This window comes from Oratosquilla oratoria, chromosome 18 (genome assembly GCF_046742065.1).
Source record: "Oratosquilla oratoria isolate Oo_2021 chromosome 18, ASM4674206v1, whole genome shotgun sequence".
NCBI classification, from domain to species: Eukaryota; Metazoa; Arthropoda; class Malacostraca; order Stomatopoda; family Squillidae; genus Oratosquilla; species Oratosquilla oratoria.
The window spans coordinates 59,475,319-59,502,490 of record NC_134794.1 but is presented as its reverse complement, the minus strand read 5'-3'; the positions used below and the strand labels follow the sequence as shown (position 1 = coordinate 59,502,490).

General features: G+C 42.0%; 1 protein-coding gene across 3 annotated transcripts in view; it reads left to right on the top strand.

Annotated features, from left to right (window-relative positions):
• Positions 1-26,941, top strand: part of LOC143035284 (triacylglycerol hydrolase DDHD2-like) — a 59,516-nt gene extending 32,575 nt beyond the window's left edge. For all 3 annotated transcript variants that reach the window (XM_076202152.1, XM_076202154.1, XM_076202153.1), the window contains exons 7-16: positions 8,103-8,250; positions 8,594-8,703; positions 11,986-12,120; positions 14,839-15,039; positions 16,434-16,622; positions 17,483-17,648; positions 19,542-19,736; positions 24,139-24,275; positions 24,671-24,852; positions 25,798-26,941. In XM_076202152.1, coding sequence (XP_076058267.1) covers positions 8,103-8,250; positions 8,594-8,703; positions 11,986-12,120; positions 14,839-15,039; positions 16,434-16,622; positions 17,483-17,648; positions 19,542-19,736; positions 24,139-24,275; positions 24,671-24,852; positions 25,798-26,296 — 1,962 coding nt within the window. In that variant the 3' untranslated portion in view covers positions 26,297-26,941. The remainder of the gene's footprint in view (positions 1-8,102; positions 8,251-8,593; positions 8,704-11,985; positions 12,121-14,838; positions 15,040-16,433; positions 16,623-17,482; positions 17,649-19,541; positions 19,737-24,138; positions 24,276-24,670; positions 24,853-25,797) is intronic.
• The last annotated feature ends 231 nt before the right edge of the window (positions 26,942-27,172 follow it).

Sequence of the window (27,172 nt, the reverse complement as noted above, 5' to 3'; positions counted from 1 at the left end):
TACATTCACACTTGTCCCCTTTTCCCTTGTAAAGAGGAACTATACAGGCACTACTCCAGTCCTCCGATACTCTACCCTCTCTCCAGCAAACATTAAATAACCTCACCAACCAGTCCACCATCACTGAACCTCCCTTTTTCAGACATTCTGCATGACATCCATCCAGACCAGGTGCCTTACCTGCTTTCATCATCTTAACAACTGCCTTCACCTCATCCTTCCTTATTTCTCCTCCATTCTCCTCACTCATCACTCTCATTTTCTTCGCATTTCCCACTGCAGCTATCTTTCCTTCCCTATCCTCCTTCACATTCAGCAACTCCCTAAAATATTCTGCCCATCTTCCCCTCACTGCCATCTCTTCCATTATCAACTCTCCATCTGTACCTTTTACCTTTTCTTCCCTACTTGATTCGCCTCCTCTTCCTCTCTTAATTTCTTTCCAAAACATCTTTTTATTACTTTCAAAATTTTCTGTCATACTCCTACCCCATTTCACATCTGCTCTCCTCTTTGCCTCCTTTACCTTTTGCTTTACTTCTCTTTTCTTTTCTTTGTACGTCTCATATGACTCCCCTGTCCTCTTTTGTAACCAATCTGTGAATGCTCGCTTCTTCTCTTCTACAACCTTCTTTGTTTCCTCATCCCACCATTCACTACCCTTTCTTCTATAGGTATTAAAGAATATCTTCTCCCTGGTACTTGTCTCCAGAGACCATCAACATCCTCACCTCCATCTGGAGTTGCAAGTTTTTGGGGACTTGTACTCTTTCAGACTAAGCCTAAGCTCTTTCTCTTATTAATTCCATCATATGTATTTACACCACTTTTTCACATTAAGAGAGCTAAATGTACAACAGGTGGTTGCTCTTCTACCAGCAGGTGACATAGAAACAGCCCCACAGTCATATAGCATAGACTATTGTCATGGACTAGCCTTTGTATTTGAGTTGATGTATCAAATTTCAGCCTTGATATGAACAGTTCCTTCAATCCAATAGCCAGTGTGATTATTTGCCTTTTAAAGAGGTTTTCTCACTTCACAAGGACCAAAGAAAGGGTGAGGTACAAAACTACTTAATTTACATGCATGATATAAAAATATAAGATTTCAACTTGCACTGAAGTTGGGGTATAAACAGAGTGCGAGCAAGGGAGACTTCATTGCCTGCATCTCTTTCCTTTTATACTAGAGCACACAACTCAAGTGCCAATGGCAAGTGCCAACTAGTTATGTTAATAATCCTAATCTACCTCTACTTGGCTTCACACAATCCATTCACGTCTTTATTTTTGTGTGAAGAAGGCTTACAAATTATCAGTCATTACTTATCTAGACTAATAGAAATATAACACCATATACACAGGTATACTACTTTCATGTGCCATAGTTGTTTGGATGCCCCCTTATCTCTTCCATGGAAAGCCTTAGTATATATTCCTTTGCTGTGTGCACAGCAAAAACTCCTGTAACTGGTCATTTATCATAAGTTCCTTATGTTTATAATCCTACATCTTATTATCTAGCTTAAGATAACCTAGTAGTGGTTGAATTCAACATCCATACACATTTTCAATAATGATGGTGAGTAAATATGTCTCTTGCTAGGATATGGTTTATGGTGCCATATCCGCATCTCTTTGAGTCAATGATGCGTCAAGGAACATGACAACTAGTTCAGTATTTCTTCATCGAAAGAGCTATGGTAGCACTGAAGGACTATTCCCAACTGCCATGTGGTTACAAGTTTGTTCCGAAGAATACAAACTCTTCGGTACTCCTTACACTAGGATACTCTCGCGTAGCGCGAATATTTCTACTGCGAAATTAAAATCCTCACTCTGGGTCTGGGCAACACTTATCCTCAGTAAGGGGCCCCATTGGGGCAAGGGGGGGGGGCCCTTGCCCTCCACCACAAGTCTCGCACACTATAACCATTCTCTTCGCAGTAGTGACCGCGTTAACATCTCTCTACTGCATGTTTAGTTATTTTTCGGTTTCCCCCTTAATGGGCCGATTCTCAGTCAAATTCCTTTATTGGCGCGGCAGCGAACCGTTACTTAGTTCTATGTTTACGTCGGTGCCGAAAATCAAGCAATCCGCTTCGATTGTCGCCAGCTCACTCTAAGGACGCTAAGGAGTTCGTCGTCCTTCGATTTCATCGGGGTTTTCCCTACGCCATCCTGTGTCCTGGAATTAAGTGCTTCTCCATTCCCTGTATTATTCCCTTAACCGCCACCGGGTATCCTACCCTTCACTGTAAGTATGGAATCTGGTTCCAGTATTGTTGTGGTTTTGCCGCAGGGTGATAAGGGGAAAGGTGCGCACGCATAGAAAATGGCTTCCCTCTTCACCCCCCCAAAAACATGGGCAGGCGGCCTACGGCTTCGGAGGAGACGAGCATTCTCTCCCTCCTCCACGGCGTAGTAGACAGGAAGCCAAGTTGTCCTTTATTCCTTTAAACTTGGACGGTTAGCGTAGATGGACATGCGCCTAAGGCCACCTCTAGCTACCGTTCCTGTACGAGCTTTTCCCGGATGTGGTCGCTTGCGGCTTGCCCTCGCCCATCCCAGAAACTCAACAGTCGCCAGGAAGGTGGTACAACGCCACTTCGAGTCATTCTCAGGCCAAGTTGTCCTCTTCCTTCAAACCAGGACGGTTAGCGTAGCCGGACATGCGCGTCAACGCCACCGCTAGCTACCGTTCCTGTATGACATTTTTCCCGGATGTGGTCGCTTGCGGCTGCCCCCGAAACTCGACGCCGGCACGGACAAAGGGGGGGGGGGGGCAAAGAGCCCCTTAGTCTCTTCTACTCAGGAATCCCGCAGTACGCACAAAGAGCCGGGTGATCAACGGTGACCTTCCATGCCCTTTGCTCACAGGGACAGAGATCAGGGACGAGGTTGCAGACGCGGTATTTCTCGCTGACCGGATGCTACGTCGGCGGAGGACGCGGACAGTTGTCTCCCCCCTCCTAAGCGTAGTAAACGGAATGGTTGTACATAGCCGCCCCCGCGAACCCCCCCCCCCGGGCACGAGATTTTTCCCGGATGCGTCCGCCGGCCCCGCGACGCTGCCGGCGGCTCCGCCCCCCCACGGACAAAGGAGCCGAGTTCGGAGATTCGGAGCGCGTCGGCCTCTTCTCCTCAGGTGGTCCCCCACATCCACCTTCCACCCGTCGTCAGACGAGCCGGGTCATCGCCGGAACCCTTTCTATGCCCGGTGGGCAGGAAGCCCGAGATGTGCCCACGCGCGCGTTCGTCGTGGGTGACTCAGCTTCGTCCATTGGAGGCAGTCTCCCCTTGGCGTCTCCCGGACCATCCGCACCCAGGCGGGACTCACCAAGCGGACATTCCCCGGACCTCCTCCCCACTCTCTGTTCACTCGTCACTACGTTGAAGGAACAGATGGAGGCCCAACGGGAATTTTTCCGCGCTTCTCAAGCGCGGTTCGTGCACCGCACGGAAGCTCGTGAGGAGTCACCGCCCCCAAGGGCCCCCCTCGACCATCTTCCACTTGCTCGGCCCCCCTCTGTACCCATCAGTGACCGGGATGGTAGCGTGAGGTTCCTCTCTGCCCGTGCCGACCCCTCCTACGCCGACGACGATGTCCACAGCTCCGTAGGGGGGGGGGGGGCACGCTCCCTTTCCCCTCCCGTTTCCCAGTCGGAATCCTCGATGGTGGTCCCTCCTTCCTTCTCGGACGTCCTCGCGAGGGTTCGGAGGGCGAATCGACTGGGCCACCCGAAAGCAGAGGAAGCCACATTCGAGTCTGACATCTTCCTGACGGCCAACTCTCAGAAAGCCCAGCCTCCTCCCCTCCACCTTCCATGGAGTACGCAGACGGCGAGAGCCATGGCCCAGGCCTCCGACGCTCTCGCAACAAGGACGACCGAGAAGACGCGTTGGCTTCCGGTCCCATTGGAACACCAGAAGCGCTTCTACACCCCATCGGGGTCAACCCTCGGAGCAGCCTCGATCCCGGCGAGGTTACCAGAGCTGGTTAGGCGGACGCCGAGTCGCTGCGCAGGCGAAACGTCCTCCTCTCTGGCAGGGAAGTCAGCTCCCACCTTCAATCACTGGCTCTGTCCCTGGCGGTGAACTCCTGGCTAGAACGCCTCCTTGCCTCGGCGTGGGAGTTCTTACCCGCACTACAACCCCAGGAAGAATGCGACCTCCAGGCTTTTTGGCAAGCGCGAGCAGAGCCCTGAAGCATCAGGTTTCCTGTCTCTCAACGTCCTGAGCCAACTTCGAGTCCCGCAGGAGAGACACCATCCTCGGGGAACCCTAATGACCCCCTCCTCAGGAAGATTTATGCTCACCCACGCGCTGATTCCCCCGGATATGGTGGACTCCGAGATCCTAGACGCAAACATTATAGAGGCTCCGGACTCCCCCACAGGACTCCTAGGAATTCGCCAGCCCCTCCGCACAAGATAGGGGGTTGCCTCTCCCTCTACTGGAGAGCATGGGAAGAGGCCGGGGCGGAAGACTGGACCTACTAAGTCATTAAGACGGGCTATTGTCTTCCCTTTTCCACTGTCCCAAACCTCTCCCTCTATCCCATCCCAGTCAGCAGCTTCCACCCGGACTCGGCTCGCGGGCGGGCCCTAGCGGAGGAATCCTCCGTTCTGCTCCAGACAGGAACTTTAGTGGAAGTCTCGACTCCGGACCCAGGGTTCTTCTCACGGCTATTCCTAGTAGAAAAGACAACAGGGGTGTGGAGACCAGTCATCTATTTGTCTCCACTCAACAAGTTCCTTTTCCCTGACGAAGTTCCGAATGGCCACCCCAGAGTCCGTAAGGGCGTCTATCAGGGAAGGGAACTTCATGGTGTCGCTGGACCTCCAAGATGCATTCCGCCCAGCTATGCCAAGAACACCTGAGAATGGTCCTAACCTTTGTCCTGAAATTGGGCACAGTAGTCAACCCGGAAAAGTCAGATTTCTTACCAGAACAGAGAGTCACGTACCTGGGTATGGTCCTGGCCTCCTCCCTAATGGAATCCTTCCCAGTAGGAAAGGGGATCCCGCATCTCGCATCTCTAGTTGCACAGGCACTATCGACCAGGTTCCTGACGGCTACACAATGCCAAATCCTCCTGGGCCATATGGCCTCCATAGAGAAATTAATCCCCTGGAGTAGACAGAGAATGCGACCGCTACGGCGGCTCCTCAAGTCTCAGTGGGCCCCGCAAGAGGGAGAACCCCTACAACACATCTCCCTCACCGAAGAAGTCAAGGATTCTCTTCTCTGGTGGAAGGCCCATGCAACCTTCTCATGGGGATGCCCCTCGGCCCATCTCCCCCCGAAGTCCTCCTGTTCTCCGATGCCTCCAAGGAGGGCTGGGGAGCCCACCTCAACGACGATCACATCAGCGGTTCCTGGTCCACAGTCGAGTGGACAGCCCATATCAATTGGCTTGAGTTGAAAGCAGTACTCCTGGCTCTCCGTCACTTCAAGGATCAAGTCTCAGGAAAAGTAGTGGGCATAATGTCGGACAATTCCTTGGTAGTAGCCTACCTAAACGAGCAAGGGGGGCACAGTCTCCCAGGAACTATGCCTTCTGATGATGGACATCCTCAACCTAGCCAAGAATCTCCAGGTGTCACTCAAAGCCCGTTACATCCCGGGGAAGAGGAGTGTCTGGGCGGACCACCTCGGCAGGAAGAATCAGATAATCAACACAGATGGTCCCTCTATCGAGAGGTAGCGAACTTCATCCTCAGCAAATGGGGCTCCCCTCTAGTGGACCTTTTTGCAATGAGATGGAATCACCAACTCCCAATATATTTCAGCCCTTTCCTGGATCCTCTGAAAGCAGGAGAAAACGCTCTTCTGCAAAGTTGGGACAACCTGGACTCCTACGCTTTCCCACCATTTCCCTTGCTCCAGAAGGTACTCCTCAGAGCAAGACACGCATCCTACCTTCGGATGACTTTGATCGCTCCTTGGTGGCCCGAAGCCCCATGGTTTCCGGACGCCCTCTAGCTAGCAGTAGAAGAGCCTCTGGCCCTTCAGGGAAGACCAGATCTTCTGTATCCACCCATCAACGGGCCTTGGCACAAGAACCCTTCAGCACTCAATCTTCACGCGTTCAGACTATAGTCCAGATCCTCCTAAAGAAGGGTTTTCCCAGAGAAGTGGTTGAGGACATGTCCGCTCCTATTTGCTCTTCCTCAGCTAACCTTTATCAAGGGAAATGCGCCTTTGCAAAATGGTGCCACTCCAGGAAGTTAGTCCCAGTTCGAGCCACCATTCCTGAGATCGCCTCCTTCCACGTCCTCAGGAAGTCCAGGAAGATCTCCCTCTCGGCAGTACAAAGCTATAGGGCAGCTCTAACTCAGGTGTTTTCTCTGAAGGGCATGGTCCTAGCCCTTTCACAGGAAATTTCCATGCTCTTCAGGCACTTCAAAGATCATGCCCCTCCCAGGGAAATCAGTTCTCCTCCGCGGGATGTGGCATTAGTCCTGAACTCTCTGAGGGGTCCCCCCTACGAACCTCTCCGAGAGGCACATCTGAAGGACCTCTCCTAGAGGACAGTTTTTTCTGCTAGCCCTGGCATCTTCCAAGAGAGTAGGGGAGTTACATGCCATCTCTTATAGAGTCGCCCATTCCAAAGGATGGAAAGAGGTCTCCTTCACTTTCATGCCTCAATTCATTGCCAAAACAAAGATCCTGCCAAATCCGACCCTAGATTCTGGTCCTTTAGTGTTCCATCCTTAGACGAATTTGCAGGGGGAGAATAGACTGAAACAGTTCTGTGCCCGGTACAAGCCATCCGGACCTACCTCAAGAGAACCGAACATCTTCGACCAGAATTAAAGTGGTTGTTCATCTCTACTAAAGGTAGCCCATCACTAAGAATTCCATTTCTTACTGGACAATGGAAGTCATCCGCAGAGCCTGCGACATGAACCACACAGATTGCCCATGACCTGAGGGCAGTAGGGACCTCCCTAGTCATCAGTAAGAATCGGTCAGTCAACCAGGTTCTTCAAGCAGGTATATGGAAGAGCCAGAATACGTTCACTTCCTTTTACCTCAAAGAAGTTATGCGGGAATCTTTAGGGAACTTATCTTTGGGCCCCATAGTGGCCGCCCAAGAAGTCCTGAAAATGATATACCCCTCCTCAAGAGCACACAGCCGACCCTGACAACTCATCCAGGTTCTGGCTCGGCAACTGCAGGGATAACTTTCTAAAATCCTTCTCATACTCTTACATTCCCTTACCTCACCCGCGGGCTCTCAAGCATTCCAAGGGAATCAATTCAAGCCCTTCAGTGGTACAAAAGTGATTATAACCTTTCTGTCTCCACTCCAGGGAACAGAAAGGGGTGCACTTCAAAGTGAGGGGAATGTATAGGGGTCTGGTCAACATAGTCTTAGCACACTAGATTTTCCTTACAGCGGTTTCCCAGGCTAGATAACAACTTCCTTCCCTCCTAAGTCCGAGTCTCCTAGTGTAAGGAGTACCGAAGAGTTTGTATTCTTCGGAACAAATGTAATTTTCGCAGGAAAATTAATTTTTCCCTGATACAAACCTGAGGTACTCCTTACCTTTAATGGCCCTCCTCAACCACCCCTCTAAACAGTTCCTTCTCCTTGCCTGACAACCTTGTGCTTAAATCATACTTGGCTCAGAGAATGGTTATAGTGTGCGAGACTTGTGGTGGAGGGCAAGGGCCCCCCCCCTTGCCCCAATGGGGCCCCTTACTGAGGATAAGTGTTGCCCAGACCCAGAGTGAGGATTTTAATTTCGCAGTAGAAATATTCGCGCTACGCGAGAGTATCCTAGTGTAAGGAGTACCTCAGGTTTGTATCAGGGAAAAATTAATTTTCCTGCGAAAATTACATTTCTATAGAAAAGCTTGAGCTTGAGGGACCAATTTACTGCTTAATAATATTTTTTAAGAAACTTTTTGACATAAGTTTAGCATAGATACAGATAAGGGACCAACAACAATTACTTGCATATTGGGAGATGACACACTACAGTGTTTGTCCTTCAGGACCATTATGTACAAACACCCATCATTGGTCCTTATAGAAAGTGCAGTTAATATTGACTATTTTATAACCTTTTTTCTTTCTCCCAAAGGATGCCTCTACCCCAATGTATGTTAAACGTGGAATGGATGATTTCATTATTGAGGATGGGGAGGATGAGCAGATTGACCACCTCCTGTTTTTGGTCCATGGTATTGGATCAGTATGTGACCTCAGGTTTCGTGCAGTTGAGGAATGTGGTGAGTTTTGAGGGAAAAGTAAATTTTAAAGAAAATATGGGAACAGCTTGTCAGTATAATATACTGTATATACTTGATAAAGCACAATGTTTTGTGATATATAAGATTGTTTTAGAAAACCTGCTCTAAAAACACTCTGTTTTGTGAAAGTTATGTGTAGGTTATAGAGAATAGTAATTGTTTGAGGGAAAAAGAAATAAATCAGTTCATTGCCCCAGGTCTCTTTTGCCTGAGTCCTATGGCATCCAAGTCACCATCAACAGCAACCAGAAAAAAATTAAAATATAACTATAGCTGGTCAGATTTTTCAGTTAAGTTTTGGTTTTAACATTTTTCTTTACAGTGAATGACTTCAGAAAACTTGGAGATCAGTTGTTGGCTACCAACTTTAGCAGAGTTAAAGATCAGGGTTTGGTTGGTCGTGTGGAACTTCTCCCCATCTCATGGCACAAGGTGAGAGTAAGAAATGAGTCAAAAGTGTTGACAAATGAGATAGATACACAAGTTGTTGTTGTCGTTCCCTAGACTGTCTGGCCAAGCAGTCAGGTTTCCCTGAGGAATGCCTTGACTGGAATGGGGTTTTCCCATAAATCCTTTATAAAGTTTATATTGTGTTGTTAGCTTGCATGATTATGTAGAGTGCAGTCTTCCATAATGTGTTGTATAGTATGGGGTGAAGTGTTGCATTCTGGACAGTTATCTGGGATGCAGTCATCCAACCTCTTATGGTAGCTTAGAAGGGCTGGATGGTGACCACACCACAGTCTCGCCAGGTGGACTCAATCCTTTCAAGTGAGAGAAGACATCAGGGGGTTTGGTATGCATCAGTGTATTGTCTCAGTTTGCTGATGGAGCAGTGAGTGATATGACTATGGATATGCTTCTGGAGGCTGGTGTAAGAAGAGATCTGTATTAATGAGGTGTAGGGTGTGGGTATATCATGCATGTATAGATTATAAAGTGGTATTGGGGAGACCTTAATGCTAGGGTAGGAAATGAACCAATAGACAGTGGTTGGGAAGTGTGGAGTTCTAGGAAAACATAATAGTGGAGAGTTGATGTTGAGATGTGTCTAAAGAGTTGATGATAGCAAATACAGTGTTTAGGAAGAAAGTCAAGCATAAGTACACATGGGAGAGGGTGGTGGATGGAAGGGTGGTAGATAGAGAATTAATGGACTACATAGTGGTGACCAGGAGTATAGTAGGAAGAATTAAGGATGTATGTGTTCTAAGGGGAGAGTGGGGAAATATGAGATGTTTTTCTGGTGGAAGGTAAGTTTAGAGTGGAGGATACAGGGAGAAAGAGGAAAAGGACAGACGGTAGGGAGGTACTTAAAGTGAACTACTTAAATGAGAAAGAAAAGGAGGAGTATAAGAAGTTGAGAGAGGAGTGGGAGGGAATGAAGGATATAGTAAAACTATGAGTGGAGGAGGAATGGGAGTGGTTCAAGGAGGGAGTCACAAGATGTGCAATGATGGTGTGTGGACCAAGGAGGATGGGAGGAAATAGAAGGAAGGGTAGTGAGTGGTGGGATAATGAAGCAAAGAAAGGTGTAAAAGAGAAGCAAGCTTTCACAGATTGGTTACAAAATAGGACAAGAGAATCATATGAGAGGTACAAAGAAAAGAGAAGAGAAGTAAAGCATAAGATAAAGGAGGCAAAGAGGAGAGCAGATGTGAAATGGGGTGGGTAAGATTATGACAAATTTTTAAAAGTAATAAATATAAGTTTTGGAAAGAAATTAAGAGAGGAAGAGGAAGTGAATTAAGTAGAGAAAAGGTAAAAGGTGCTGATGAAGAGATGGTAATGGAAGAGACAGCAGGAAGAAGAAGATGGACAGAGTATTTCAGGGAGTTGCTAAATGTGAAGGAGGGTGGGGAGGGAATGGTAGTTGCAAAGGGAAGCGCTAAGAAAACGACTGTGATGAATGAGGAAAATGGAGGAGAAATAAGGAAAGATGAGGTGAAGGCAGTTGTTAAGATGAGAGCAGGTAAGGCACCTAGGTTGGATGGATTTCATGCAGAATGTCTAAAAAAAGGAGGTACAGTGATGGTGGGCTGGCTGGTAAGGATATTTAATGTTTGTTTAAGAGAGGTTAGAGTGCTGGAGGACTGGAGGAGTGCCTGTATAGTTCCACTTTACAAGGGAAAAGGGGACAAGTGTGAGTGTAATAGTTTCAGAGGGATGGGTTTGTTTAGTGTAGTTAGAAAGGCTTATGAAAAGGTCTTGATGAAGAGGATTAGAAGAGGAACAGAGGGAGTACTTGGTGAAGAACAGTGTGGGTTTAGGACAGGTAGGGGTTGTGTGACTCAGATTTTTGTGGTAAGACAGATATGTGAGAAAGCTATAGGAAAAGGTAAAGATGTTTTTTGGCCTTTTATGGATTTGGAAAATGCTTATGACAGGGTAGATAGAACAGTATTGCAGATATATGGGATAGGATAGAAGGAAAGCTGTTAAGAGCAGTCAAGAGTTTTTACAAGAGTAGTAGAGCTTGTGTTAGAATTAGAAATGTAGAGGGTGAGTGGTTTGAGGTAAAGGTGGGACTTTGTCAGGGACATGTTATGTTGCCTTTGCTGTTCAATTTTTATATGGATGGGGTGGTGCAAGAGGTAAATGCAAGGGTAATGGGTTGGGGATTGGAGATGGTTAAAGGAAATTGGGAAAAGTGGAAGATAAACCAGTTGTTGTTTGCTGACAACACTGCGCTTTTAGCAGGATCAAAGGAGGTATTAAGAAAGCTATTGATAGAGTTTAGGAAGGTGTGCAAAAGAAGGAAGTTGAAGATAAATGTGGGTAAAAGCAAGGTGATGAGATGTACAAGGGGAGAAAGTGGCAGCAGACTGGAAGTGAGTATTAACGGAGAGAGACTGGAGGAAGTGGATAGTTTTAGATACTTGGGTGCGAATGTGGCGGGAAAGGGAGGAGTGGGGGTGGAGGTAGAATGTAGAGTGAGAGAAGTGAGTAAATGCCATGTGGGATTAAAAAGTGTAATGAGAAATGGACATTTGGGAATGGATGCTAATAGGAGATTGTAGGAAGGAGTGATTGTGCCGACAGCACTGTATGGGGCAGAAACATGGAACATAAGAGAGGAGGAGATGAGGAGATTAAATGTGATTGAGATGAGGTGCCAGAGAAGTATGCTAAGGGTTACTAGGCAGGATAGAGTGAGAAATGAGGAGGTGAGGAGAATGGGGGTGGAAAAGCAGTTGGGAGATAGGGTTGATGAAAGAGTATTAGGATGGTTTGGACATATTTTCAATCATTCAACCAATTACTAGTCCAACTTAATAGGCTACCACTTATTCCGTGTGAAGCTAATTTAATAAGTAGTCTTTTGTGGGGAATGGTATCAAAAGCTTTTGCAAAGTCTAAATATATTAAATCTATATTGTTTCATTTGTCACAACTCGATATGACTGTGTAGTAGAATTCAAGTAAGTCACGCAAGAACGTTTCCGTCTGAATCTATGCTGGCTATCATTTATCAGTTACTTTCTAAATGATGTTCAATAGCATCTCTGATGATAGTGTCCATAATTTTTTCCTACGATTGAAGTGAAGCTTATAGGCCATGTAGATCATGATTTATTATTATATGGGGGGGGAGTAGGTGCATCCCTTCACTTGGCAATGCCCTTATAAGAGGAAAAAAGACTTAGGGATATAGAGTATATATAGATCATAGTTTATTATTCCTCATACTGATAATTATTTTCTGCCCCACAGGCTCTTCATGGTGATGCTACTGGAATTGATGAGAGGCTCAAGCCAATTACATTGCGGTCTATTCCCAAGTTGAGAGAGTTCACCAATGACACACTTCTTGACATATTGTTCTTCACAAGCCCTGTATATTGTCAGGTAATCAAATTTGGCCTTCTTATCAGGTCAACATATCAGCATATGTTCAGTGCATAGCTATTACTTTTTTCTATGCATGATACTGTTGTAAGGGTTCCTTATATATATAGATATATATATATATATATATATATACATATATATATATCAATTTTTTATCAACCACAATACACTTTAATTCTAAGCCATCAACATCAAGGAGGATTCGTGGAGGCCAGCATGCAGAAATTGAAACGAGGTACGGTCAAGGACTTGAACCTAGGCTAGCACGTGACAAATGTGTTAGTGTTGTACATATATATATATATATATATATATATATATGTATGTATATATATGTATGTATATATATATATATATATATATGTATGTATATATATGTATATATATATGTATGTATGTATATACAACACTGAATGGGTCCCAGTGAACAGATATACATTTTTATCATCTACAATACACTTTAATTCTAAGCCATCAACATCGAGAGACTCGATGAGGCCAACATGCAGACAGGTTCGAGTCCTTGGCTGTACCATTTTCAATTTCTGCATCTTGGCCTTCTTGAGTCTCTCAATTTTGATGGCCGAGAATTAAAGTGTATTGTGGTACTCACAGACAAAAACTCAAACTGGGAAGATGTGATAAGTGCCATCCCACAAGGCTCTGTATTAGCTCCATACATGAATATGAAACTAGGTATGATTGACTGGAGAGTAAGAGACAGGACCTCACAAGTGTTGGTCCTTTCCTTTATACTACAGTTAGGTAAATACACACATGTATTCCACACCCATCTTAGCACCTTGTGGATAAAAGGTCATCCCTGTCCACTGCCCACTACTTGGCACAGAGGCAATGCAGCAAGATGCACCACCTCGACAGCAGGGTCCAACAGCAGGAACTGGTTCACCCCACCTCTTCATTATATAGTAACCCCCTACCCTCCTCCACCCATGGAAGAAAATAGAGAACCCTTTGTGCTGTGTCATTTCCACATCCATTTACAGCCACTTTAATCTACTGCAGAAGATTAAAGTGGCATTCCATTATATGGATGAAGAGATGATGAAAAAAAATCTCAAAACCCTGATACTCCCAAGACTGGAATAAGCATCAGTAGTATGGTTCCCACACAGAGTGAAGGATATAAGCAAAATTGAGGTAATACAAAGGGCAACAACCAGACTGTCCCCAACCTGGCAGATGAACCATATGAGGAAAGACTAAAAATACTGGGTTTACCAACTTTGAAAGACTGAAGAGAAAGAGCTGACATGATTACAGTGTTCAGGTCACTAAAGGAAATAGATTGCATTGATAGAAGAGACCTGATTAAAGATGGGAAGGCTTTAAGAGATTATGGAAGTAAATTAAGAAAGACCACATGTTGAAAGGCGGCAAAGAAATACAGATTTCCATATAGGTGTATAAATATGTGGAATAGCTTAGAAGGTGATATAGCCCAAGATCAAACAATACATGAGTTCAGATCTACATAGATACATATACAAAAGGCTTTTTCCCCCTTACAAGGGAGGTAGCCAAAAAGCAATGGCATAAAATCCACTCCCACCCATTCTATCCCCACATACTCCACTCCCATTCACACACACCCCTCCCCCCATCTTGGCTCCTCCTGGATGATGGGTCATCCCTGCATATCGCCCCCTGCCCTGGGTCAGAAGCAGTGTCACAAGACACAGCAAATCCACAGCAACCCCCCCTCTCCATCCCTTCATGCAGAAAAAGAGAAGATAGGGAGAAATCCCTTCAGGCTGCATCCAATTATTTTTCCACACATACTCACTCACCCCCCATCCCCCACCCACTCCCTTTCATGCATCACAGCATCATCCATACACAACCATTCTCCATTCACCCCTATTTTCTGTCTTCTCCTGTCCTTCCCCAACAGACATTCCCCTCTTTCCCAATGCTCCTTTTACCCTATCCATCCATCTCATCCCTTCATGTTCACTCCTTCCACCTCTGCTTTCCACACCTCTTTTACTAATCTTTCTTCAGTCATTGTTTCTATGTGTCCAAACCATCCCAATACTCTTTCATCCACCCTATCTCCCAACTCCCTTTCCACCCGTTCTCCTCCTTACCTCTTCATTTCTCACTCTATCCAGCCGAGTAACCCCTATCATATTTCTCAGACACCTCATCTCAAACACATTGAAATTCCTCCTCCCTTCCTCTCTTATATTCCATATTTCTGCCAAATATAAATATGGTAATTGGAAATAAAAGACATAGATTAAGTTAGAACTGTACATGAATTTGAGTCTAGGTAGAAAATTAGAGAATAGGAGACGGGACCCCATGAGCATTGCTCCTTTCCTGTATACTACAATTAGGTAAAACAATTAGGTAAATACTCCCCACTCACACTTATCTCTTACCCTCTCCATTCCCTGCTTGATAAAAATTACATCTAAGGTCCCTTGCACCCCATCCATCTACCTCATTCTCAGTCCTCCCCTTGATATCACTCCTTCCACCTCTGTCTTTCACACTTTTTAATCTTTCCTTATGCCCAAACCCACTGTTCCTTGATCTGCCCTACCTGCCAGCTCTCCTTCAGTGAATGGATATAGATTTTGTATCACATATTCAACTCCAACTTTATTGTGACATTGTTTATTAAAAATGTTTATTGCATGTTTAGTGTAACTTTTGATTAATCTTTATATATGTTCTTTTGTGCAGCACATCCTTAATACAGTAGCTTCAGAGATGAATCGGCTGTATAACTTGTTCTGCAAAAGAAACCCATCTTTTACGGGTCATGTCTCGCTTGGAGGTCACTCTCTAGGATCTGTTATCCTCTTTGACCTCCTCATGAATCAACCAACATCAGAATCAGAGATGGATAAGGAAGAAAATGAATCTTCGACTCCTGAAAGCAAAGTAAGTTGATAAAGAATTGTCTGGAGGAATGGTATTAAGGGAGTATGAATATGTAGTCCTCCACGGGTTTATTTTAGCTATGTTCACCATTCAGTAGGCTGGAATGTTGTATATTAAGAAATCCTTGACAAGGGAATCCATAACAAGTTATTGAGGTCGGAGCAATCAGATCTGATCATCTTCCAATCATTATCATCACTAAAACACGATACACCCCAGTTGGCCACAGACATGCATACACCAATTTCAAAAGAGCAAACTGGGAAGCTTTCACTGAAGGGACAGAACAACAATTTGAGACACTGAATAGTATATCAGTCACAGAAATAGATGCTGCTGTGCACATCATCAGTACAACCATACAAAATGCAAACAAGAAATACATATTCAGAGACAACAGAAAAACACACAACCCAAACTTTATACCTTTCATCTTAGCTCCTCATGAATGATAGTTCATTCCTAGATTCTGCCCACTGCCCTGGGTCAGAATAAATGCAGCAAGACACAGTATATCCATAGCAAGGCTGCTTCATTTGATTGGCAACACCCCTCTCCATCCCCTCATCCAGAAAAAAAGAAGACAGTGAGAAATCCCTTCAGGCTGCATCAAAATGTTCTTCACACATAAGCACCCCCTAAACCCCGTTTTCCATGTCCCTCCCTTCCTTATCATCTATACACAGCCACTATCCACTCATCCTACTCTCCTGCCTTCTCCCTTCCTTGCTCAATGCTCTCGCACAGCAATTACCACAACAACAGTCAGTTTACCCTCAAACAGACAAGCAAACATACTCATGAATTATTTTGCACATACAAGCCATCTCATCCTTCACCCTGATGACTGATGCATCATTCGACGTAAGAAAGACTTCCCTACAGATCCAGACTATACACCCTTCATAGATAGCTAGACAAAACATGTAAGCCAAAACTTCAAACACTCATCCACCTATAACCCTGACAACATAAGCAACATCCACCTAAAATACCTTGGACCACATGGCATACATGCACTCACCAACATTGCAAACTACTGCTATTCACACAACACTATACCCAACATATAGAAGTCTGGGAAAATTATCACAATCCCTAAAAACAAGAAAGACCCAATAGTTCCAGCATCACACTACCCAGTCACATTTCTCTGTACCCCCTCCAAAGTTACAGAATGCCTCATACTACAACTTGTCACACCACATATCCATCTTGTTGAATCACAACTCAGTTCTCTTCTAATCACAGCAGTTTACATAATTCAATTAAAAGTTGGAAAAATAAAATGGAAAAAATATAGTGGACCTTCTAAGCTAGGAGATTTGCAAGTACTGTACTTATATTTGTTTATTCTTTATATATAACAAAATTAATTATATTTCTTTTTTCAGGAAAATATTAACACACTTGAAGAGTTACTGTCTCATCTGAAATTGGAGGAACTGTCTGAAACCTTTGAGAAGGAACAGATTGACTTGGAAGCCCTGAAAACTTTTACAAATGAGGAACTTGGACAGTTAGACCTAGAAAAAGGACAGATAGAAAAACTTTGTAATTTTCTTAATAAGATAGGGGGGAATGTAAGTGCCACATCAGTTAATCCATTACCTCTGTTCTCTCTTGCAAGAGGGATTAAGTCCCCCGGAAATGGACTACAGCTACTGGTTCAGCCCATAGATCAATCAATGATGAAGATGTGTGGAGCTGTCTGCAATGAGTGTAGGACAGCAAAAGATAATGCATACTGTGTCTTCTCTGCAATTCTGTGTAGAACATTAAGTCATTTCTGATGTTTCAGTGCATGGTATAATCTGAACACAGACATGCAAGTATCACTCTTGCTTATGTGGGATTATTTTCTCTTCTGAGTTAATTCCTAGGTATATCTGCTGAAGTATAAAATTTGCCATAGGACAAATCACAACAAAAGAAACCCAACATTTTTATCTCATACAGGACAACAGACATCCATTTCGGACAACCAAAAAATCTTCTCTTAGACCTATGGACTAAACCAGTGGCTATAGTTAGATTCCTCAGGGCTGCAGGTATTATGCTAGAGATATTTGAGGTTATAGGTTAATTGTTAGTAATGCCAATGATGACATCCTCTTGTTCAGGCATTATTTAGATTTTGTCCAGTGTGTATGAATGTACAGATTTAATACTTATTTATTGAAGGCTTGACATTATTTACAGATTCACATATCATAATTAATGTAGTTGATTATATCAATTATCAGTGATGATGATCATCATCATCAATTACTATCAGTGATAGCTTCATTTATTTCATATTGCTCTATTTTATTCATTCTTCTCTAATTAAACATAATGTTTGACTATTGCTTTATGTTTGCATCAAGAAAATGGGGTCAGTGGATTGATTAATTGATTGCATCAATTATTATTAAAGTTTTTATTATTTCTACAATGACAGTGTAGTGCTATTGAACCAAGTTCAATAAGACTGCGAGAACGTGAAAACTCCAACACATCCCAAGTTGATTATGTGGTTGGTGTAGCTGGAACTGGACAACTGTCTGTAGTATACCCAACAATATGTTTTAAACCAGATGCATTCTTTCTTCTTGGATCACCTGTAGGTAAGTTCATTAGTGTAATTGTAATGTATCAACCATGATACAGAAAACACAAAGCACTTTGTCCTATACTGCCCCACCCTCACCCTATCCAAACAACATTGAATCTCTTCTCCAATTGACTTGTGGGCCAATCCAGTAGCCATTGCCAGCTATCTAGGAGCCATGGGTCCCCTGCAAGAGGAACATTAGGCATTATTTTACTTGACTAAATACTCTTTCACAAGTCACAGCAAAAAACAGTATTATCATGAATCCCTATTGATGCACAGCTAAAGTGACCTGTCAATAACAGCCCAGCTCCACTACTATGTAATAGCAGCCAAAAAACACTCAAGTTTTTATCAATAAGCTAGAATTATTGTTGACACAAAACAGAAGGTCTGCATCCTCACAAAAAGCCTTGGTAACATTGCATATCCCTGATTACCATGAACCTAAAAAGTACCCAGTGGTCAGATTGAATGGGCAACCTTACTCACTGAACAAAAACCCTAAAATACTTGACTGCACATTTGACACACACACCATAAAAGACCTTACATTGGAATTAGAGAAGAAGTTTAATATACTAACAGTTGCAAGCATAGGTTTTAGAAACCAAAAAGAAATGCTAATCACTATATGTAAACAACTCAAACTACACTTAAATATGCATCCACAGTATGGTATCCAACAATTAAGAAAACAGACCACACAAAATAAAATAGGGCTAATAGAAATAATAACAGACTTCACTAAAACAACACCAATAGAACATATAGGCTTAGAATTCAAAATCCTTCTCATAGAGCAGCACATGAGAATGATAGGCACATACTTGTACACAAGAGCCTTTGAACCTATCCACCCCTCACATCATAGACACAATCCACTAAATGAAACATAAAACTAACCCCAGCTGCAGTCTCCTAAGGAGATGCGTAATGTGGATATACATGTGGAGGAAACAAAGAAAAAGGTCACACATGAGAATCCAGAAAAAGCCCTTTATGATACTCTTAAATTAATATAAGGTGAGCCTAAAATAAATCAAAAACCTCATGCCAGACATAGGACATAATTCCTCATGTCTATAAAAAAAAAACACATGTGTTGTAACACATTGGCTGTTACTACATACCCTGTGGGAAAAAGTCACATAAAAGGAGATGGGTGGACAGTCACCAACTCAACAAGAAGAGGGAGAGAATAGTGCAAGGGAGGTTTGAAACCACCTGAAATACTCACAATTGCCCTGACAGGTCAATGGAGCCAGAAGGGTGCAATAAAGGAAGTTTTCCTGCCCCACTTTGGATAACTGCATTGCAGCCTAACCACTTACATACTAACCTTAAATTACATACAAGAATATACATATCCAAAATTACCTTAATACTAACACAGAAAAGAGAAGCAAAACAACAAGATAATTAACTGGCAACTCGAATGCGCATGCTTAGCCTGCTGGTGATGGAATCACCATTACCATAGATCTAAACTTGAATTACAATACAGAAATTGAAGTACATCACAATGCACTGACTCATAATATCTTTGTTACTAGTTTTATTAAATTGATTTGGCCACATTACATCAATGAGGAAAGTAAAATCATAAGGAAAGAAATATAATAAATCTGGCATCCATATGACCTGAGGCTAGGACAACCAAAACCTGCTGTGATCTTACTAATGTTGACCTTCTGGGTGTGACACTGGTATACACCAATGACAGAGATAGGTGGGGGGGGGGGTCTGTTAAGATACATGCTGATAGACAACTAACAACCAATACGAGAAAAAAAAGTGGACATTGACTACGTGACATTTCTCACCTCTAAATACTCATGTATGCTTTCTGAAAGTAGTGTTGGTACTGATACTGAATAGATATAATGTGAATTACATTTTTCAGCAATGTTCGTCACAGTTCGTGGTATAAGCTGCCTTGATCAGTCCTTCAAGCTTCCCACCTGTGACCGTGTCTTCAACATCTTTCACCCATATGACCCAGTGGCTTACAGACTTGAAACACTTATCAATCCAGGACTAACAGATTTAAGAGCTGAACTTATTCCTCACCATAAAGGCAGAAAGCGAATGCACCTAGGTAAGGTTCATTTTGACCTGAGTGTTTGATATATTGGCATACTTCCCTTGATTAAGTCTATGTGAATGTTATATTGATGAAAAAGAAATATTAATATGATCTTAAATGTAAAGGATGGCCATTTGATTATATTATGGCTACAGTAAAGCTTTTCATTCACCTCTATAGTTGCTATCCTTTGAATAATGTTCTAGTCTAGATCACATGAGATTTTGATAAATGTGTGTGTATTTATCTAGTTGCATTTACCTAGTTGTATCTTATGGGAAGGGGAGCTATGCTCTTTACATTCTTTTAGTATCCAATTTGCAATTCCATCTGGGCCATATGATTTCATGACATCAAGGTTCGTCAGTTGATCCATTATTTCTTTTTATGTTATTGTTATTTCCCTCATGTGTATTTTACCTAGTTGTATTTACTTAGTTATATTATATGGGAAGGGAGCTATGTAGTAACCTGTCTTTGTATCTTTCAAGATATAGTTTGTTCTTAAATTCTTGTATGGTTTTTGTAAATACTGTTGTTTCATCCAATTAGTTCCAAATACCGCACACTGTGGGAAACTTATTTTTTTTTTCTCTTGTTTTTCTTTTATTCCACTTTAATAAATCTTCTCTGTCAAGGACTTCAATGCCCTTCATGATTCTGTAAATGGCCAATAAATTTCCTCTTTCTCTTCTTTGTTCCAGGGTTGGTAGTTCCAGTTTAGACAACCTTTGTTTGTTTGTAAATTTTGAAAGTGTTGGTGCCATTTTTGTCGTTGCTCTTTCAATTCTTTCTAATTTCTTTATATTCTTTTTTGTGCTGGGTGTCTATAGTGTCGCAGCATACTCCAATCTTGGTCTTATCAGTGTGGCTAATATTTTCTTTACCATTATCTCATCCAAGTAGTTAAAGGCCATCTTTATTGATCTTAGTAAATTGTAGGTTTCTCTGACTATTTTGTTAATATGTTTGTCTGGTGTCATGTTTTTGTTAATAATTACTCCTAGGTCCTTTTCTGAGCTACATTTTTTTACTTCCTTTGTACCAATGTTATATTGCCCTAATACTCTATTTTCACTTTTTCCAAACTCCATTATACTACATTTCTTGATGTTGAAGTTCACTTCCCACTTTTGACTCCATTCCCAGACTTTATCCAGGTCTTTCTGTAGTGATTCACAGTCTTTTCCTGTACTTTCATTAGTAGTCTTGCGTCATCTGCAAAGAAGTTCATATAACATTCTACACCTTCATCCATGTCATTTATATATATATGGCAAACATTATCAGAGTTAATACAGAACCTTGTGGAACTCCACTTATTTCTCCCTAAACTGAGTTTTTGTCTCTAAGCACCACTCTCATTTTTTCCCGTTCAAGAAATCTTCCATCCATTTCAATAGCTTTCATTGCACACCTATTATTTCAAATTTTCTTAGTAGCTTTTTGTGTAGTACTTTATCAAATGACTTTTGTAAATCTAGGAAAGCACAATCAGCCCATCCATCCCTTTCTTGCATTATATCTATTAGCCTCAAGTAAAAACAAATCAACTTAGTGGCACATGATCTTCCTTGTCTAAAGCCAAATTGTTTTGGATTTAGTATAAAGACGCTCCTCAACTTACGTTTTAGTTACGTTCCGAACGGCCGAACGTAAGTTGAAAATGAACGTAAGTTGTTACTGTACTATACATCGGTAAATTCTATTACCGTATCTTATAAAACACCCCTAAATCATTAATTAAACACATAACATTGTAAAATAATAACATTAATTTCAAATAGATTAAATTCAAGCAACATAAATTGAGATGGTGGAGGAGGAGGGGGAGGAGGAGGCAAGGCATGTTCAGTTTGTCGTCTGCGCAATGTAAACAATGGACGCAGCGTCGTGTGCAAGTATCATTTGAACTACGGAGAGCGCGGTAAACAAAAAATTCACTCAAAAATTTTTTTTTACAATTTTTTTTTTTACCGTCGGTTCAAACGTAAAATCGAAAAAACGTAAAACGAATGAACGTAAGTAGAGGAGCGTCTGTATTGTTTTCTTCCAAATGTTTAGTCCATCCACTTTTGATAACTTCACATAGTTTAGCTATTATACTTGTAAGGGAGACCAGTCTATAGTTTGTTGGGTCTTCCTTATTACCCCCCTTTATATATTGGTACAATATTTGCATTTTTCCAATCTTGTGGTACCTTTCCTTCTTTATGAATGAACTACCCTGTGGTGGGGGAAAAGAATCCTGCCACCAAGTATTCCTACGTGCATCATATGAGGCGAGAAAAAAGGGACAGAGATTGGGATCAGGCATCCTTCTCCCTGTAGCCCCACAGGGGACATTCCTAAAAAAAGTAAAGGCATAAGAGGGTCTAGGAGTTTTCCAACCAGTTCCATAAGGTTTGGGTCTTTTAATGTGCATGGATGTGATACAGATGAGAGTAAAAGGGAAGAGATAGGTAGTATGTTTGTGAGAAGAAAGATGGATGTGTTGGCTTTGAGTGAAACTAAGTTGAGAGGGAAGGGCGAGTGTGAGTTTGGGAGTGTAGTTGGGAGGTTCTCAGGAGTGAAGAGAGGGAGAGAAGGGGTGGCTATACTAGTAGGTGAAGAGATAGGTAAATGTGTAGTGGAGTGGAAGGAGGTTTCTTCAAGGTTAATGTGGATGAAGGTGAAACTGGGAATGGAGATGTGGGTTTTTGTAAGTGCATATGGGCCTGGTAGTGAGAAGAGTGTAGAAGAAAGGGAGGCTTTTTGGATAGATTTAAATGAGTGCATAGAGGGATTAGGGAGGAACATCAATGTAGTAGTATTGGGAGACCTTAATGCTAGAGTAGGAAATAAACCAATTGATATAGTGGTTGAGAAATGTGGAGTTCCAGGAAAGAATCGTAGTGGAGAGTTGATGGTGGAGATGTGTCTAGAAAGAGAGTTGATGATAGCAAGTATAGTGTTTCAGAAGAAAGTCAAATGTAAGTACACATGGGAGAGGATGGTGGATGGAAGGGTGATAGATAGAGCATTAATGGACTATGTAGTGGTAGATAGTAGTATAATAGGAAGAGTTAAGGATGTACATGTGCTAAGGGGAGAGACTGGGGGAATATCAGATAATTTTTTGGTAGAAGGTAAGTTGAGAGTGGAGGATAGATGGAAAAAGAGGAAAAGGAAAGAAGGTAGGGAGGTGCTTAGAGTGAACTGCTTAAATGAAAAGGAAAAGGAGAAGGAGTACAAGAAGAAGCTGAGAGAGGAGTTGGAGGGAGTGAAGGACAGTAGAACTAGGTGCGGAGGAGGAATGAGGATGGTTCAAGGAGGGAGTCACAAAGTGTGCAGAGATGGTGTGTGGAACAAGAAGGGTGGGAGGAAATAGAAGGAAGGGTAGTGAGTGGTGGTAACTAATTTTTTCTTTACAATTTCTTCATATAGTCAAAGGCCACTTTCATTGATCTTAATAAAGTGAAAGTTTCTCTGACTATTTTGTTGATATGTTTGTCTGGTGCCATGTCATTGGTGATAGTTACTCCTAGGTCCCCCTCTGAGTTGACTTTTTTAATTTCTTTTGTACCAATTTTGTATTGTCCCGATATTCTGTTTTTCCTTTTTCCAAATTCCATTATACTACATTTCTTGGATGTTGAAATTCATTTCACCCTTCCAGATTTTGTCCAGGTCTTCTTGTAATGATTTGCAATCTTCCTCTGTACTTACTCTCTTTAGTAGTCTTGCATCATCTGCAAAGAAGTTCATATGACATTCCACACCTTCATCCATGTCATTTATATATACGAGAAACATTATCAGAGCCAATACAGAGCCTTGTGGGACTTCACTTATTATTTCTTCCCAATTTGAGTTCTTGTCTCTGAGTACCACCCTCATTTTTCTCCCATTCAAGAAATATTTCATCCATTCCAATAACTTTCCTTGTATTCCACCTATTGTTTCAATTTTTCTTAGTAGCTTTTTGTGTGGTACTTTGTCAAATGACTATTGTCAATCTAAGAAGGCACAATCTGCCCATCCATCCCTTTCTTGAATTATTTCTATTAGTCTTGAGTAAAAGCATATTAAGTTTGTGGCACATGATCTTCCACGTCTAAATAAAAAAAAAAATTGAATTTAGTATTTTTTGTCCTCCAAGTGTTTAATCCATTTACTTTTGATAACTTTTTCACATATTTTTGCTATTGTACTTGTAAAGGAGACTGGTCTATAGTTGGTTGGATTTTCTTTGTCCTCTTTTGTATATTGGTACAATATTTTCATTTTTCTAATCTTGTGGTATTTTTCCTTCTTTGAGTGGGAAATCAATTATCTTGTGTATTTTGTGTGAGTGAGAGAGAGGGAGATAGAGAGGCAAAAATAACTTCACCAAATTTATCTGTAATAATATTCATTTCATTAACAAATCCAGAAATTAAGGAGACCATAGGAAGAGTTGGCTCCGACATCAAACAATTGGTTTTGGATACAGTGTCATCCACATGGAATTCCCTGTATTCAAAGCTATATGGAGGAAGCCAGAGGGAGCTTGAGCAACAAGTCAGTGAGGTAAGGAATGTGTGTGTACAGACATCGGTCCCTTTTGTAAGGGTGTGTGGCCAAGTGAAACCAACCACCTACTCCAATACACCCACACACACCACCCTTCTTAACTCAGCACCTTGGTGATTGGTTGCCAGCCTTCCTCACCATACTATATGGGTTCAGATGGTAAACTGAGTTCAATGTGGAGTATTATTTGGATTCTCTAGGTAATTAAAGTATTTGGTTTCATGAAGATGGTGAAACTGTCTTTAAACTTGTTAGCTTAGCTGCAAGGATAATGAATGTGAAAAGTGGCTCATCATACCTTGTTCACCTGTTTTTATATACATGTTTGTTGAAGACTAAAATAATTAGGTACATATTATGTGTCCAGAATTGAATTGAATGATACTTTTCAGGCTATTGAGCAGAAAATGGGGCAAGTGGAAGAGGAAGATGAAAGCTGCCACAGTCACTCAAAAAACCATCCCCCCATAGGTCAGCTGAACAATGGACGAAGAATTGACTATGTTCTTCAAGAAAAACCCTATGAAACTTTCAATGAATACATCTTTGCTCTACAGGCTCATGTGTCCTATTGGTAATAATGAGTGAACATTTGTATAGATGTGTGTAGACATATGTTTACAGGTTGTCCAGCTCCTTTTCCACCCCCTTTCTGCTCCTCTCGTCCAACCATGTAACCCCTACCATACTTCTTAGACACTTCATCTCAAGCACATTTCAACTTTTCCTTTGTGCCTCACTGTTCCAAGTCTCTGCTCCATACTGTCATTGACACAATCACCCCTTCATATAATCTCTCTATTCCCAGATGCCTATTTCTCATGACACTTTTCAGATCCCGAGACATTTAGTCGCTTTTATCTATAATTTACCTCTACCCCTACTCCATTTCCTGCCACATGCAACCCTAGATACTTAAAACTGTCTACTTCCTCCAGTTCATACATATGCCATACATATGTCAAAAGGCCCATTCCCCCTGATAAGAGAAGTGGTCAGTTGAGTCATGCACCTACCTTTCACCCATCCATCATCTATTTGTTTTCCCTCTTTTCTTAGCTTCTTGTGGATGAATGGCCATCCCTGTATCATACCCACTTCCCAGGTCAGAAGCAATGTAGCAAGACACAGCTTCTCCATACCAGGGCCTGACAGACAAAGCTGGTCTACCTTTCATAGCTTCATTGTATGGTGCCCCCCACCCACCTCATCCACTCATAATAGCACTGAGCAGACATGAAGAAATCACTTTGGGTCATGTCAATTTATTGTCCATTCACAACTATTCTCTAGCTAACTCGCACACCATGAATGTGAAATATCCTTCAACAATGGCACAATATTGTGCACAAAGATAGATCTGGTAAATTGTTAGCAACAAAATACAATACAATTCCTCCTCCCTTCCTTATTTGCTTTGAATTTGTATATTCATATTTGTGTGATGTAAAATGCCTTTATACTGACCAGTCTTAGTGGTTATGTACTTATTATTCTTTATTTTTTCTCTCCATTTTAGGGAATCTGAAGATACAATGCTTATGATGTTGAAGGAACTGTATAGACCATGGGACACACTTTGTGATGCTGAAATGATTGATAGTGTTGACTCCAAAGAACCACGAAGTCTGTCATCACCAGTACTCTCAACTCAGTATATCCCTGTAGCATCAGAAAGGAATGAGGATATTCCTACCTTCAATCCAGATTTGGCTGAATCCAGTTCAGGGGCTTCAGTTCCTCTCATAAGTCCAGCTAGTGCTGGAGGTTGCCCAGTTCCTACAATAAACCTACCTGTTTCAAATCAATCATTCCCCATTTCTGGAGGTTTTCCCAATGTATCTAATCCTGCTCTTCCCCCCAGCAATGCTAAAGTCATTGGTGGAAGACCTGTCGCTGATATAACCACGCAGCCAATGGGAATGGATCCAACAGCTCCCCCAACTGATGCTGCAAAAGTTGGTCCTCCTCCAAGTTTGCCCGTTGGCAAATTTAATCGCAAACCTCCTCGCAGATGAATCTTGTCATTCATATTATCCAAACTATCAGCAGCACATTTGCTGTATGGCATCCAGATATAATTTACCAAAATATAGTGCCCTAGAATTGTTAATTATAAAAAAGAAGTGTTGTGTAATAATAGCTGTAAACATGTTTCTTTTCCACTATGTGCAATTGACAGGACTTGCAATTCCATATTTTATTGTTGGTCAATATTTTATCTCGCTAGAAATAAAGTGCAGCGGTTAGAATTGTGCTGCAGTGTGCCTCATTTTCGGTTTTTATTGATACTGGTTTTGTCAGGTTGCTTTGACAAGATACAAAGTATTAATTGTACAAAATATTGACATTTTCGTCAGTACATTACAATATTTTGTTGCATGAGAAAACAAATGTACTTTATTTAACCATTTATATTAAAAATAAAATTATATATTTTGCCTCTTGTAGAAGTGAATTCACTCTCCAGGTATAGATTTCAAGTGTAGTTTTGCACAGTTCTATAGAAGAATAAATAGGAAACAAAAATTATTTTTCAAATTAGAAACAAAGCATGTATTAAGTGAAATATCTAAAGATTGCAGTGATACATCAATATACCCATATCTGTAGTCAACAGAAGCAAGTAGATGTCTAAATAAAACTTAATTTTTTGTAACAAATTGTTTTCTGCTATTGTAGATGAGATTAGGATACATAAGATTCTTGACTACCATCTATGTGAAAATACAAAGAAAGGAGAATTAATACAAATTCCCAGGAAGCTCGCTGGCTGAGCGGGTTAGGGCGTCATCACTTACGGCGAAGGTCGAGACGAGGGCAGCTCGAATCCTATCGCCAGTGAAGTTGAACCAAGGGCATGGTTCATTAAATTCCACATTACAAAACCCTCT